General features: G+C 37.0%; 2 protein-coding genes across 2 annotated transcripts in view; one reads left to right on the top strand and one right to left on the bottom strand.

Moving 5' to 3' along the window:
* Positions 1 to 4,044, top strand: part of PLAAT1 (phospholipase A and acyltransferase 1) — a 21,937-nt gene extending 17,893 nt beyond the window's left edge. Inside the window, exon 4 of the mRNA XM_019631023.1 lies at positions 496 to 4,044. Coding sequence (XP_019486568.1) covers positions 496 to 630 — 135 coding nt within the window. The 3' untranslated portion in view covers positions 631 to 4,044. The remainder of the gene's footprint in view (positions 1 to 495) is intronic.
* Positions 4,045 to 4,212: 168 nt separating this feature from the next.
* The window catches only part of ATP13A5 (ATPase 13A5), a 91,478-nt gene continuing 83,293 nt past the window's right edge, over positions 4,213 to 12,397 (bottom strand). Inside the window, exons 27-29 of the mRNA XM_019631025.1 lie at positions 8,559 to 8,647; positions 6,169 to 6,249; positions 4,213 to 4,686 (exon numbers count right to left, since the gene is read on the bottom strand). Coding sequence (XP_019486570.1) covers positions 4,426 to 4,686; positions 6,169 to 6,249; positions 8,559 to 8,647 — 431 coding nt within the window. The 3' untranslated portion in view covers positions 4,213 to 4,425. The remainder of the gene's footprint in view (positions 4,687 to 6,168; positions 6,250 to 8,558; positions 8,648 to 12,397) is intronic.

Below are 12,397 nucleotides of genomic sequence, written 5' to 3'. Positions count from 1 at the left end.
GTTATTTTGCTAACCAGACATTCCTGAGTCAGGGAAAAAAAATATATATATATATATATATATATATATATATATATATATATATACACACATATATATATAAATACATATAAATACAGACATATAAATACATATATACATATATAAATACATATATATGTATTTATATATTTATATACTTATATATTTTATATATAAAATATAAAATTTATATATATTTCTATGTATTATTTTTATATATTTATATATGTATTTATGTATTTATATATTTATAAATATATATGTATACGTATATATTTATCTTATCTTTGTCATAATTGTAAATTTATTTCTCTGTCTTCATACCATATTTTAATTTTGCATTGAGCTTTAAATTTATCCATTGCACATTAAGATGGGTCTTTTGTTTAAGAAATAAGCTAACGGTTGGTTTTAGAACACTGAAATGCCTTTAGCGTAAGATACATTTTTTGTTTGTTTCTCATTTCTTTATAGGCCAACCGAGTGATAAGTACCATTGGGTTTGTGACAGCTGCTGCTGGTGCCTTCTCATTTTGGGGCTTGTTTCCAAAAAGACAAAGAGCAAAATATTATACTATTAACAATTTATTGAAGAGGTATTTGAACTGAAGGATTTTGTGAAGAGGGAAAAAAACAAAACCTGGGATGAACTTTTATTTTCAATACATCATTATTGTTCAAAATCCCAATGATGGATGGCCGGCTCTTTAATAAATTGCTTACTGATATTATCTCATCACTGAGCCAAGGAAATTTTTCTCCCTGCTAGCATAGATTTGCGGTGGCAGCTTGAACAAGAAGCGGTAGCCTTTTGAGTAAGTCAGCAGAGGCTCTTAACAAAATCACATTATATTTTATCTTCTACGATAAATATTATTTTTTCCCCAAGGGTAGCTATTATGTATTTGTCAAATGGAAGAAGAACAGAGTATATGTGATTTAAAATAAAAAATGATAAGAGCCCCAAATTGTTTGGTTTGACATCTAAATTCAAATTCCTTTTCTGGTGAGAAAAGAGACTGGGAAATTCAGCCTTTCATTAGGCGTTTGAGGAACTTTGATTAACAAGCCGTCTGAGGGTGTATCTCCTTGCTCCAGTGTAGATTGGGTGGGGGAGTGATGAAGGGGTTCTCTGCTTCACTGTTTCAGATCCAGTGATTTTCCTGGAAGCAACTCATTTGTCAGGAGTATATGACAAACAAGAGTGGGCTGTTACTATTACCTATATTGGTCCCTTTGGCTTTTGAGTATTTCAAGGGTTTGACCATTTTAACCTTAGAAAGAGATCATTAAAGTAGGTTTAAGGTGCCATTTTAGAAAACAATATCCCATGTTATTTTTTAAGGCTTTTGCTATAAGTCAAGGAGGGTCATGACTTGATTCTCGCACTTTACTGACCATGTGTTGAAGGAAAAAAGCTACTTTTTAATACCTTTCCAGTGGAATTCCTGTTGGCAGCAAGTGGGGGGAAATGGTCTCTATACCCTAGGACTATATCAGACTTTATAACATTACCATAAAAAACACACTAGTAGCCAATGACACCCTTCTTGTGACATCATTAAAAGCATGGCATTAAATAAAGGACAAGTTCAAGTAAATATTAAGAGGGATGTGCAACAAGGGAACTAGGAATATGGTGGATAAAGTAGCTAAACAGAAGACACAGTAAAAGACTTGGACCTATTCAACTGATTGAGATTTTACTCTGAGGCCAAAAATACTCTATAATCTAATTGCAGGGTTAAGGATAATGATAACAGAAGATGTCATGTGCTCCAGTCCGCTCAAGTAGAGACCTTATCCCTCTTCCTTGTTCCCTGACTAATCCCTTCCCTGTCTTATGGCACCATCTGTCTCCAGATAACCCCCAAACTCTCTTTCCCTCCACTGAGCCTCTGGAGAGGTATGAGTGTCTCCTAGATACCATAATTCAAAAATTACCCCTTCATTTTTATTCTAAATTTAGTTTCTTATTTATTCTATGTCCTATTCTCAAGTAATAGTTAAAAAAAGAAAAAGGCACCTTTCTAGTATTCTCAAACTAGGGTGAGATTGACATCAGTTTAATGTGATTGACATCAGTTTACCATGTTACCTTTCCAAAGGTGTATTTACCTTTTTATAAAGGATGACTGCAGAGGGGACAAATCTTAACACAAAGCAGGAGACTTGGGTGTGGTGGAATTACAACACTGGCAGATGGGAGAGGGAGCAGAATTGGGGACAGACCTTCTGAGTGACCTCAGGTCAAACCTTTCTAGAGAACCCTGGACTTCTCCACTCCAGAAGACAGTCCTTGCTATGCTGGCTAATGTCACAAATGCACTTTTTAAAAAAAAATCATGAATTCATTTTTCACAAAGGTAGTGTTCAGGGTTCCAGCAGTTTTCACCCTTAGAAGTAAGCTTACCAAGTTAGTCATCAATGTTCCCCCAAAACTGACCACTCTTGTTGATGGGCACCTTATGATTGTCTGTTTGTCCTGTAGTTGATCATTTGATACACAGCCATGCTCATTGTGCTTTTATCAACTTTTCCCCCAAGACTATTACATCTTCCTCTGAGCATATTTTTAACAAAGTCAAGTACAGAGTTCAACTTTATCATATTTCATCTCCAGAAAGATGTGTGAAATGCAGATTATCATCTATGAGATATCAAACAGGTTGCTGGAAAAACTAGGGAAAAAAGGTTGTTCATTTATTGAATCAAGATTTTTAAAGACCTTTTTATGCTATCTAAATGTCATAGCGTGTCAACTGAATCTTCTCATTCTAAAGGTCAAATTACTAAATACAGATATATCAGCTCAAGGACCTGAGTTACTATATTTTTTATGTTGATATACATTTCTTAATTGTAAGCTAAATATCTGTTTTATCTTTTTGTCCATTGTTAGTAGCCACTAAATTAGACACATTTTGAAAATTATCACTCTCCAAGAGCTGTGCACCAAAGAAAAGGTTAAAAAGCAAATAAAATGTAAATATAGAGTGTTTTTATAGATATTTGCACTTATGCTGCTGACTTGTGTAACAAAATGCATACTATTTATAGCAACAAATTAATGAAATGTTGAAAATGTTTTTTTTCAATTCTAAAGACTTCAGAATTATAAATACATTATTGAATCCATACATCACAGTGTTAGGCACATAATTGGGACTCATGGAATGGGACTGGTTACCTAATTGCCTGTGGACTGTTAAAGATCTGTAAAGTTTGCAAAATTAGGTTTATTGTTGCAAGGAAAGCCTAGTAGGAAATATAAAATGTTCACTATGAATAAATGTCCTCTCAAGTTCACAGTGAGGTGATATGTTAAAGGTAATAGTGTACACAATATATTTGTAAAGGATGTACTATTTCTTGTGGTGGTTAATGTACATCTAATAATTGATTTAGATAATAAAAAGATGCAATGGAACTTAAGCTTGTTTAGTAGCCTGTTAATTGCCATGCCGTAGATAAAAGCATTATGGCACCCTCCCCTGGGATTGTTTTTTTAAGATGAGCAATGCTGAGTTTGGGCCAACGTTTAGAGTTAGAACTTGAGCTTTTCATCTGTCAGTAAAAAAGAGTAAATAAAAGTACTATGCTTCTTTAAATGAAAAGTACATTTTAACGGTTTATTTTATTACCTTTGTGTGTTCTGGACCTATTCTAGTCCACTGGCCCCCAAACAATATATACTTTGGGGGATGCCAATTTGGGTGGAATTTCTTTAGATGTTAACTGTGCCCAAGCCAAGATTATATGCAATAAACAGAAAACCTCCATCAATCTTCACCCCCACATAGCTCCGGCTTACTACAGTTACAGTTGAATTTTCTGAAGTAAATGTCAATTCTTGTTTTTCTGTTAAAACCATACAAAAGAAGCAAAAAAGAGGAATTCTGTGACCTTGGAAAAAGATATGTACATAAATGTCCTTCGCAAGTAAATATAAAGTTAAACTTGTGACATTTTATTGAGAGAAGGTTTTTTTGTTTCAAATTCTTTTTATTCTGTAGATGAAAATAAAAATATATTGGTGAAACTTTCAAAGCTGAAATGCTCCTTCAATTTTCTTTTCTTTTATTGATGTTCATACTATTAATATTAACTTCACTACTGCAAAAAGTTGTCCATTTTCACCAGGATAATGCTGTGTAATGTGAGTAAAGTTTATTAGAAAAAAGACAATAATCCAAGCAATGTATTTATTTTCTCAATGGTAGAGAATACAGTCAAAATAAGCATATTTAAGATCCAATACACTGAGAAACGTGCGTTGAGTCCTCAGATGGAAAGAGAAAAGATAAGGTCAGATTATCATCACCTCTCTATAGTGCTTTAGTTTCTGCGGGAATAAAAGGGGGGTGGGTGGATGTTGTTAAGCATGTACAACAACAATTCTGATTACAGCATGGTCCAAAAATGCTGTTCTGTGGCTTGGCCCCCCTGTTCGAGTTTTTCTTTTGGAAGCTGTTCAGAGATTTCATAGCCTCGGTTGATGTAGAATCCACTTTTGCCATCACCCGAATAATCTGTCCTGTTAGTGGGAGGCCAGGTTGAGTCTTCTGACAGCTTTTTTTGCCAGGTCCTATATTGACTTTTAGAATAGAATCCAAATTCTTTTTTGATCAATAGCCAGAGCTCTCGATTTTGAAGGATGGCATCCTGGGAAATCAGGTGGAAAAAAACAAACCGTCATCCCTTCCCCTGCAGCCAGGTTGCTCCCCACCACACCCTGCTCCCCAGGCCTTCCTCTAAGATGCGTTTACTGCTGCGGTTGCTGCTGTGCAGCAACTTCTCCCTGCAATTCCCATGAAGTCCAGCAGATCCCCCAGGTCGTTCCCTTGAGAAGCGAGACCATGTACTTGTGTTCACAGAAATCTGCTGAGAGCTTCCAGCCTTTCTTTCCCACAGGTTTCCTAGTTAAATCCTGGCTGATGACTCACTTAGAATTAGTTTACTGCCAGACTGAAATGAGAACTAGGTAATGTACTCAGTAATGTACTCAAAATCAAGAAAGGAAAAAAATCATTGCTACCTGCCATATGCCACATAGAAGGTGCCAAATAAAGGTGTGTTGAATGAATAGATGAACTCGAGCAATCAAATGGATTTTGTTTTCCATTTGAGAAGCGCTCCTTTTTCTGTGTTCACATGCACACAATTTTTACACATCTGTACTCACAGAATTGGTCAAACCTTGCATTCCACTTTTGTTTATACTAGACTTTCTGTCTTACAGTTTGTAGCTACAGTCCTAGTTATTTTAATAGTTGTGTAACATTTCTTCAAAATGCTGTATAACTATTTAAACAAACAGCACCTCTACTTTCAAACACTTGAGTCGAGTCTAATATTTTACCACTGTAGATAATACTATGATAAATACCTTCGTACATGTAAGTTTTTTTTTATCTTTTTGGGTAATTTTCTTAATATGGTCTCAAAAATGGAATTCCTCAGTTAAAGAGTATGGAGAAATTTTATGCTGATTGTATACAATGAGATGTGTGTGTGTGTGTGTGTGTGTGTGTGTGTGTGTATTCTTTAATTTGGTTCATCCCTTTTCCCAAGGTACTTACAATTTATTAATCTTTATTTAAAAATCTATCTTTAAAAAAATGTCCCTGAACCTTTTACTGAGTGGATAAAGTGATTTAGTGACACTTCACAGAAGAGGAATGCTATAGGGGAAGACTTTCAAGGGTAAGGATTGACTAGCATGAGTAATGGCTTCCCTTCTCTGTAATTGAGGAAGTCCTCCTGAAGACAGCTCTTCATTCCAAACGGTCTCATTGAATTTTAGAGCTGGCAGCACCCTTAGTCTAGTTGCTACTAAATTATTGAGAATACTAGAAAAGTACAATACAATGCCTTCAGGTGAGGCAAAATTAGAATTAATTTGATGTTTTGCTTTCTATGCTACAGATACTAAGAGCATTTCTATGCAGACTTCAAGGAATTTTTAATCATTCTTCAAGGAACTGCCCCCCAAAAGAACATGTATAGTTTTTACAAACCCTTAATAACTACTACTACTGGGGATAAACGAGTTCGCTCTAAAAAATGAGCATCTGTTGAGAATGAGGCCCTTTATTTGTTTATCTCCCCAGAAGAATAATAGGCGCCATATAGAAATTACTTTACCTCCACAAAGAAGGCCACGCAGAATTGGGTGAGGCTTGCCCCCAAAATCGAAACCCTCCATGATGTTATGGTGGGAAGGAACTGGTAAAAAAAAGAAATACCACCATTAAACTTTTCATACCTTACACTTTGAAAAAACACATTTAATTTGTATATTTGTAACAACTCCCTGAGCTTGGAGGGTAGGCATTACTTTCATCACTTCACAGATGAGAAGGTCAGTGCCTGGCCCAAGGGCGCAAAGTCAATGAACAAATGGCAGAGCCAGAATTCAAATGAGAACTGACTCTCCTGGCCTGTGCTCCCTCCATTGCCTGATGATAGGCCCCTAGGAGGTGTACTCTGGGTGGCAGATGTGACACTTTGGAGCCTGTGTGCCTGTCTTTGTTTTTATCTTTTCAAATAGAGGGAAGAAGGCATAAGATTAAATCACTCATCTAAGAATATTATTACTTCTAATTCTCTCAAAGCAAAATCTACTTGGAATTCATTCTTTCAGTAAAATTGACCTATGGGCAAACATAAGGGGGACAGACGTTCAAGTTTATTTTACCTGAAACGAAGGGAACATCTTCTGAACAAATCTCCCCAACCCTAAATCTGATGGCTTGATGAAAATAGAACCCACCTAACCCACCTCCTTTTAAGGATTAATTTGTATATATTGACCACCAACTACACTTATTTCATAGGTGTGAGAGCTACAACTTCCCATGGCTGCATCCACAGCAAAAAAGTAAAAATAAAAAGTTATACACAGCCCCCTTTCTGACCCTAAATGACAGAATATGGATGACTGTGTAGAGGACTGAGCTGCCTTTAGGGCTAAAACCACAGACCCTCCACAGTGTCTAAATGCTCACCTTTAATTCTCATCCTTATTCTGATATGAATTATTTCAAAGTAACACTGTTATTTTCCCCCCAAGTTGAGAGAGCCTTTCTCGGGGTTGTGAAATGCAATATACTGGGTGCAAGTGTTGTTTGGAGAAGGCTGTAAGATACGGCAGTGGGTCAGACCATAACAGAAAACCTGGCCCTTTCCCCCACTGCTGCCACCGCCCTGACCTGGGAGGTCTCTTCGTCGCTTGGTCTGGAAGGCACTCGTCACACTGTCTTGGAATTATTTGCTTATGTGATGGTCTTCCCTCCTACCTTCTAAACTACTTGAGAGTGGTGATCACATCTTCCTCATGGGCCAAGCATACTTTGAAGCTTCATGGTTCGTCAATGACTGAATGGTCTAGGTTTTCGCTTCCTAACTGCTTCTCTCGCCACACCTCTCTGCTCTCACACACAGCTGTCCTGCCATCATCTAATTAACCCGTCTTAAACGCTCTGCTGAGAAACCTGCTCAGATAGCTTCCAGGACTCTGTTGCTCTCAGCATAAATCCAAACTTCCCCGGCTGCCTTCATCCATCCATGCCTTCCTTCCTCACCCTTCACAACCTGCTGCCTCAACCTGAGCCATGTTTCCAGGTGTTCTGTGAAACAAACCTTGGTTTTGACTTTTATATCTGCCACCCCAATTCTTTTCTATTTCCAAGGCAAAAGAGATTTTTTTCAGCCCTCTTTGCTGGTGCTTAGGCTGTTCTCCTAGTTGGGGATATCCCTAACTCTTCCCTAGCAAAATCTAGCCTATCCTTCCAGATTCGGGTCAAGCTGCATCTCCTCCGTGAGTCCTCCCATGACAGTCACAGGCCTCTATGTTCTTCCTACTTCTCTTTTATCTTTATATTTTCTTCCAGCATGGAGGGCCGGCCACCTGGATGGCCTCTGGTGGCCATGTCATTATTTCACTCAAGTATCACTCATCTTCATAACAGAACTACAGATTGGAAGCCAAGAGACAATTCTCCTCTTTCTTTATTTCTCCCACAATGTTGGGTCCAAGAATGGATTCACTAACCCCTTATTAAATTTAATTTTAACCCACTGTACCCTGGATCAAATCATGTCCACTGAAATAAAACTCCTTACAGTCATTGTCTGACAGACAGAACATGACTGACTTATAATCTACTTTTTCTTACTCCTTACAGCTACATTACAAAGGATTTCTACTATATTTTTAAAAAATTAAACTTGCAGAATTATTAGATTAATAAGTTAACGTTGTATTAGTATAACATAGGAGCATAAAGTATTCAAACATAATATTTCAGATGTGAACAGGATAAATGTACCCCATTGATAATACTAAGAAAACAATCAGAGCCCAACATATGTGAAATCCAGATATGTTATTTGCTCTTCTAGTAAGTGAGAATAGCCTCACAATATTCAGTGATCAGAGAGACTATGGCAACAACTGAATCGCAAACCACCATGCAAATATGGCCCCACTGTACAGGTGAGTCATGCCAAATGTGCAAATGAATGCCGCTTACCTCCATCCCATGGTATATATCTTGAAAATCAGAAAACAGAATGAAAACTGTGAGGGCCAAGGCAGATATCAGCAGAAGTGAGAATATATCTAAAGAAACACCAAACATTATTTTTAGATGCTAAAAGAATGTTTCACATAATTTGGCACACATTGCAGAATCAATTATCTCTGTTGGGCAAATACCGGATACATCTTCAGATGCTTTGCTGTATCCTCAGATGTTTTAAAATATGTTCTAAAGCTTACAAGACAAAGGTGATATCTTAGAATCTTTCCTTGAAAGGCTGGGTATAGAAAGCTGCTAATAAATGCATTGTAGTGAACTCCATAAAGGAGTTACCTCTACTGAGGAGTTCTGGGGGGTTGGGATATCCCACAGTGACAGCCCATGTACATGGCCACCAGAGAGGCCATGATGCCTTATCACCATGTGTCCAGTGAGTTGTGCATGCACAGATAAACAGTCCATCCTGCTGGCAGCACCTCATTCTTCTTCACTGCCTAGAGAATCAAGTCCAAGGGGTTTTTTTAAAGTTTTTTTTTTTTAATTGGGGAACTGGGGGAGGGGAACAGACAAGTAGCTGCCCATTTGTTCTTCAGTCTAGTTGTGGAGGATGTTGCTTCACTGGCCCAAGTTGGCACCATCATTGCGCTCTTCCTGGGCGAGGCAGATCAGTCGCTGGATTTTGGACTGCCGCTCACAGCGGCTCCCATGACAACCCACTGCAGCAGGGGCTGCAGCCTAGCCATCGCCAGCAACTAAAGGCAGCCCAGCTGCAGGTTGAGCTGTTGTTCAGCATCCCAGCTGTAGAGGGCAGTGCCATTGGCCCTCATATGTGGGATCCGAACCGGGGCCCTCTGGTGTCCCAAGCCAGCTCTTAAGCAACGCGCCACTCGGCCAGCCCTCCAAGGGTTTTTGATTGACATTCAAGGCTTCAGTCAGCTTTCAACCTGATCTCTCATTGCTTTTCCTTATGTGCATAGAAAAGTTAAGCCACAAACCTACTGCTTCCACAGAGGATCAACAGTTTCCAGCTTCTTTGCCTCTGTTCACACAATACCCTGTGTAGATCATATTCTCCCTGTCTTGGCAAGTTCCAATTGTTTATTAAAGCCCAGTTCAAATACCACTTTCTCTTTAAAGATTCCCAATCCTTCCTTACAAACTTTTATTTCAGTGGTGTATATCACACTCTGCTTTGCATGATCTTCATTTATGTGTCAACTAGACTGTAACCACTTGAAAGTGACTTTGTATCTGCTTCTCTGGAGCTCTGAATTGTAAAAGTGAGACACTGGCATGCACATCTGCTGGGTTCTCTCTCCCTAACCTGCCCAAATTCCTTCACTTTAGGGAGCTAAATTTCCCAGGATGCACTCTGCCAACATCACTGCTCATACCCACCAACCCCACCCACTCCTGTGCCCATCAGAGCTTTTAAGACTTTGAGGATGGTACCTTATAAATGCTCTTTTGATAGATCAGCAGCTTCAGGCTGAAACAATAGCATGTAATCAGTGTTTCCATGATATAAATGATTCTCATAATCCTCAAAATTTATAAACAAACAAAGTTTGTTTTTTTTAAATGCCCATTTATTCTAATATTGATGATCTACTGGCCCCCAACTCTGTATAGGTCAATACCAACCAGAAATCAGAGGTAACTGCTCCTCTACAGCAGACCCTAAGTTTTGAAGCCACCAGAACTCTGCTTTCACCCTTGTGCACCTACACCTGCCCTCATATTCATCTAAGACTCACTTTGTATATACAGCTAGATGCAGCATCTCCTGGAAGAATTACCCAAACTTGCTTGGGAAGGGTGTGAGGCAAAGAGAAGAAAAGCTGGAGTTGCATCTCTGAAAATAAAGCAATCTGAGCATCATGGTGATAAGAGGACCACAGGAAATGGCTATGCGGATTTTTCATTTACTTCACTGTTTCCAAGGCCCAGGCACCCGGATGCTGGGAAGATGATGCCCCAAACATCCATCCTGGTCCTCACTAGCCACTGGGCTGAGTGCTATGCCCATTACACTGATCTCAGGCTAGTGACATGAAAAGCAGGCCAGCCTAGTGCATAAATGAGCAGTGTGGAAACAAAATTATAAGGCGCTCTTCTTTAATTCATCTGTGATTAGAAAATGTCATGAAGAACTAAAATGAATGTTCCTTGGTTAGTCACTATTGATGAGAAAGCTTGAAAGAATGGGGCTGTGTTTACATAGGTGATTTGGGAAGACGAATCCTGGACAAGCCATTACAGATTACTTTCAGATAAAGAAAAGGTTATTGAATATTCACACCTGTCCCCATAAAAATTTAACCTGTACTTTTTCTATATGTCATTATCACACATTTATCTTCTGTTAAACGCTGTTAAGGGTAAAGACTTTTCTGTTAAATCAAAATAAAATTGCTCATATATTTTAATAGTAGTTTCAAGGGCTTTTGACTTGTAACCTTGAGAAAATATCACTTATAAGATTATGTTGGTCAGAATATTTGTTTATAAAACTTTTTTCATTTAAAATTATCAGTTGTGTTTGACATACAGGTTTGAGTTTATCCAAAAGCTTTAAATCACTATGATGCAACTAATCCAGCTTTAATAAATTCAATTTATGCAAAAGGACTTTGTAGCTACTATTGAAATTGAAGTACTAGCTAATGGAATATATCCTCCTTGTAAAACATGTTTACAATAAAAGAAGGACTGTAAGAGATTAGCTTCAAAATATAAAGTAGGATCTTGATTTGTTGTGATAAGAGCCAAGGTCATTATCAAATACTGTATCAAAATTTTAAAAATTATAATAAATTCAGGAAGAAGTTTAAAAATATATAAACTTAAAGAAAATCTTAGCTTGCTCTCAAAACCTTTGACAAAACAGCTATACAAAAAAAGTGGGGGGGAGGTGAGGAGATGAGAACAGAGAAAATGTGAATACTATAATTGCTAAAAACTGGTTTAATATAGTAAATGTCCATTTCTAATTTAGGAATAGGAATAAGACTTGCTTTTCTAGTATTTATGACTTATTTAGAAAATTAAAGATTAGCATTTATACCATGTGATATACAAAACTGTAGTAAATTTTCTGAAGCAGAAATTTTACAATATAGAGTCTCTGATTATGACAATAAAACTAGAAATTATTAAACAATTTAAATAAAATATCCTGCCTGATACTCCAAGTAAAACAAAATTCTAAAAATCCGTTGGGTCAAAAAGGAAATCAAGTTTGCTTGTAAGCTATTGAGAAAAAGAGTAATAGGAGAATAAAAATTAAATCCCTTTCCACTTGAATAATAAAAATAACTATTCTGAAAACTAGTAGGTCAAAGAGAAAATTAAGTAATAGTTAGAGACACATGACAGTATAAAGAGTGCAACCCAAACTACAATTATGGGTCTCAAATGCTTTTTCATTTCATAAGAATAAAAGAAAATGCAAAAATTATAAAGTGAATTCAAATATTAAACATTTTTTTTTCAAAGAAAGTAAGAAGAGTGGGAAAAGAATGGGAAAAAATTAAATTAGAAAATAGAAAGCATACAGAATCTGAGAGCTAGTTCTTTAACGACAACCAGTATAAATACAATTTTGGTAGAAATAAATAAAAAGAGTGAAAAAAATACATGTAAATATCATTAGGATGAGAAGACAGTAAAAGAGTTGTAGAAGACATTAAAAATTATATGAAAATACCACCTAAAATCTTATATGAAGGCTTGATAATCTCAATAAAATGGGGATTATCTGGGAAAAATACTGTTATTTTGAAAACTTAGTCAATCTTTAATAATAATTATTTCAGAGAAAGGATTTG

Source organism: Hipposideros armiger, unplaced genomic scaffold (assembly GCF_001890085.2).
Source record: "Hipposideros armiger isolate ML-2016 unplaced genomic scaffold, ASM189008v1 scaffold_971, whole genome shotgun sequence".
NCBI lineage: Eukaryota > Metazoa > Chordata > Mammalia > Chiroptera > Hipposideridae > Hipposideros > Hipposideros armiger.
Note: the sequence above shows the minus strand (reverse complement) of the source record. Positions and strands in the feature narration are given on the sequence as shown.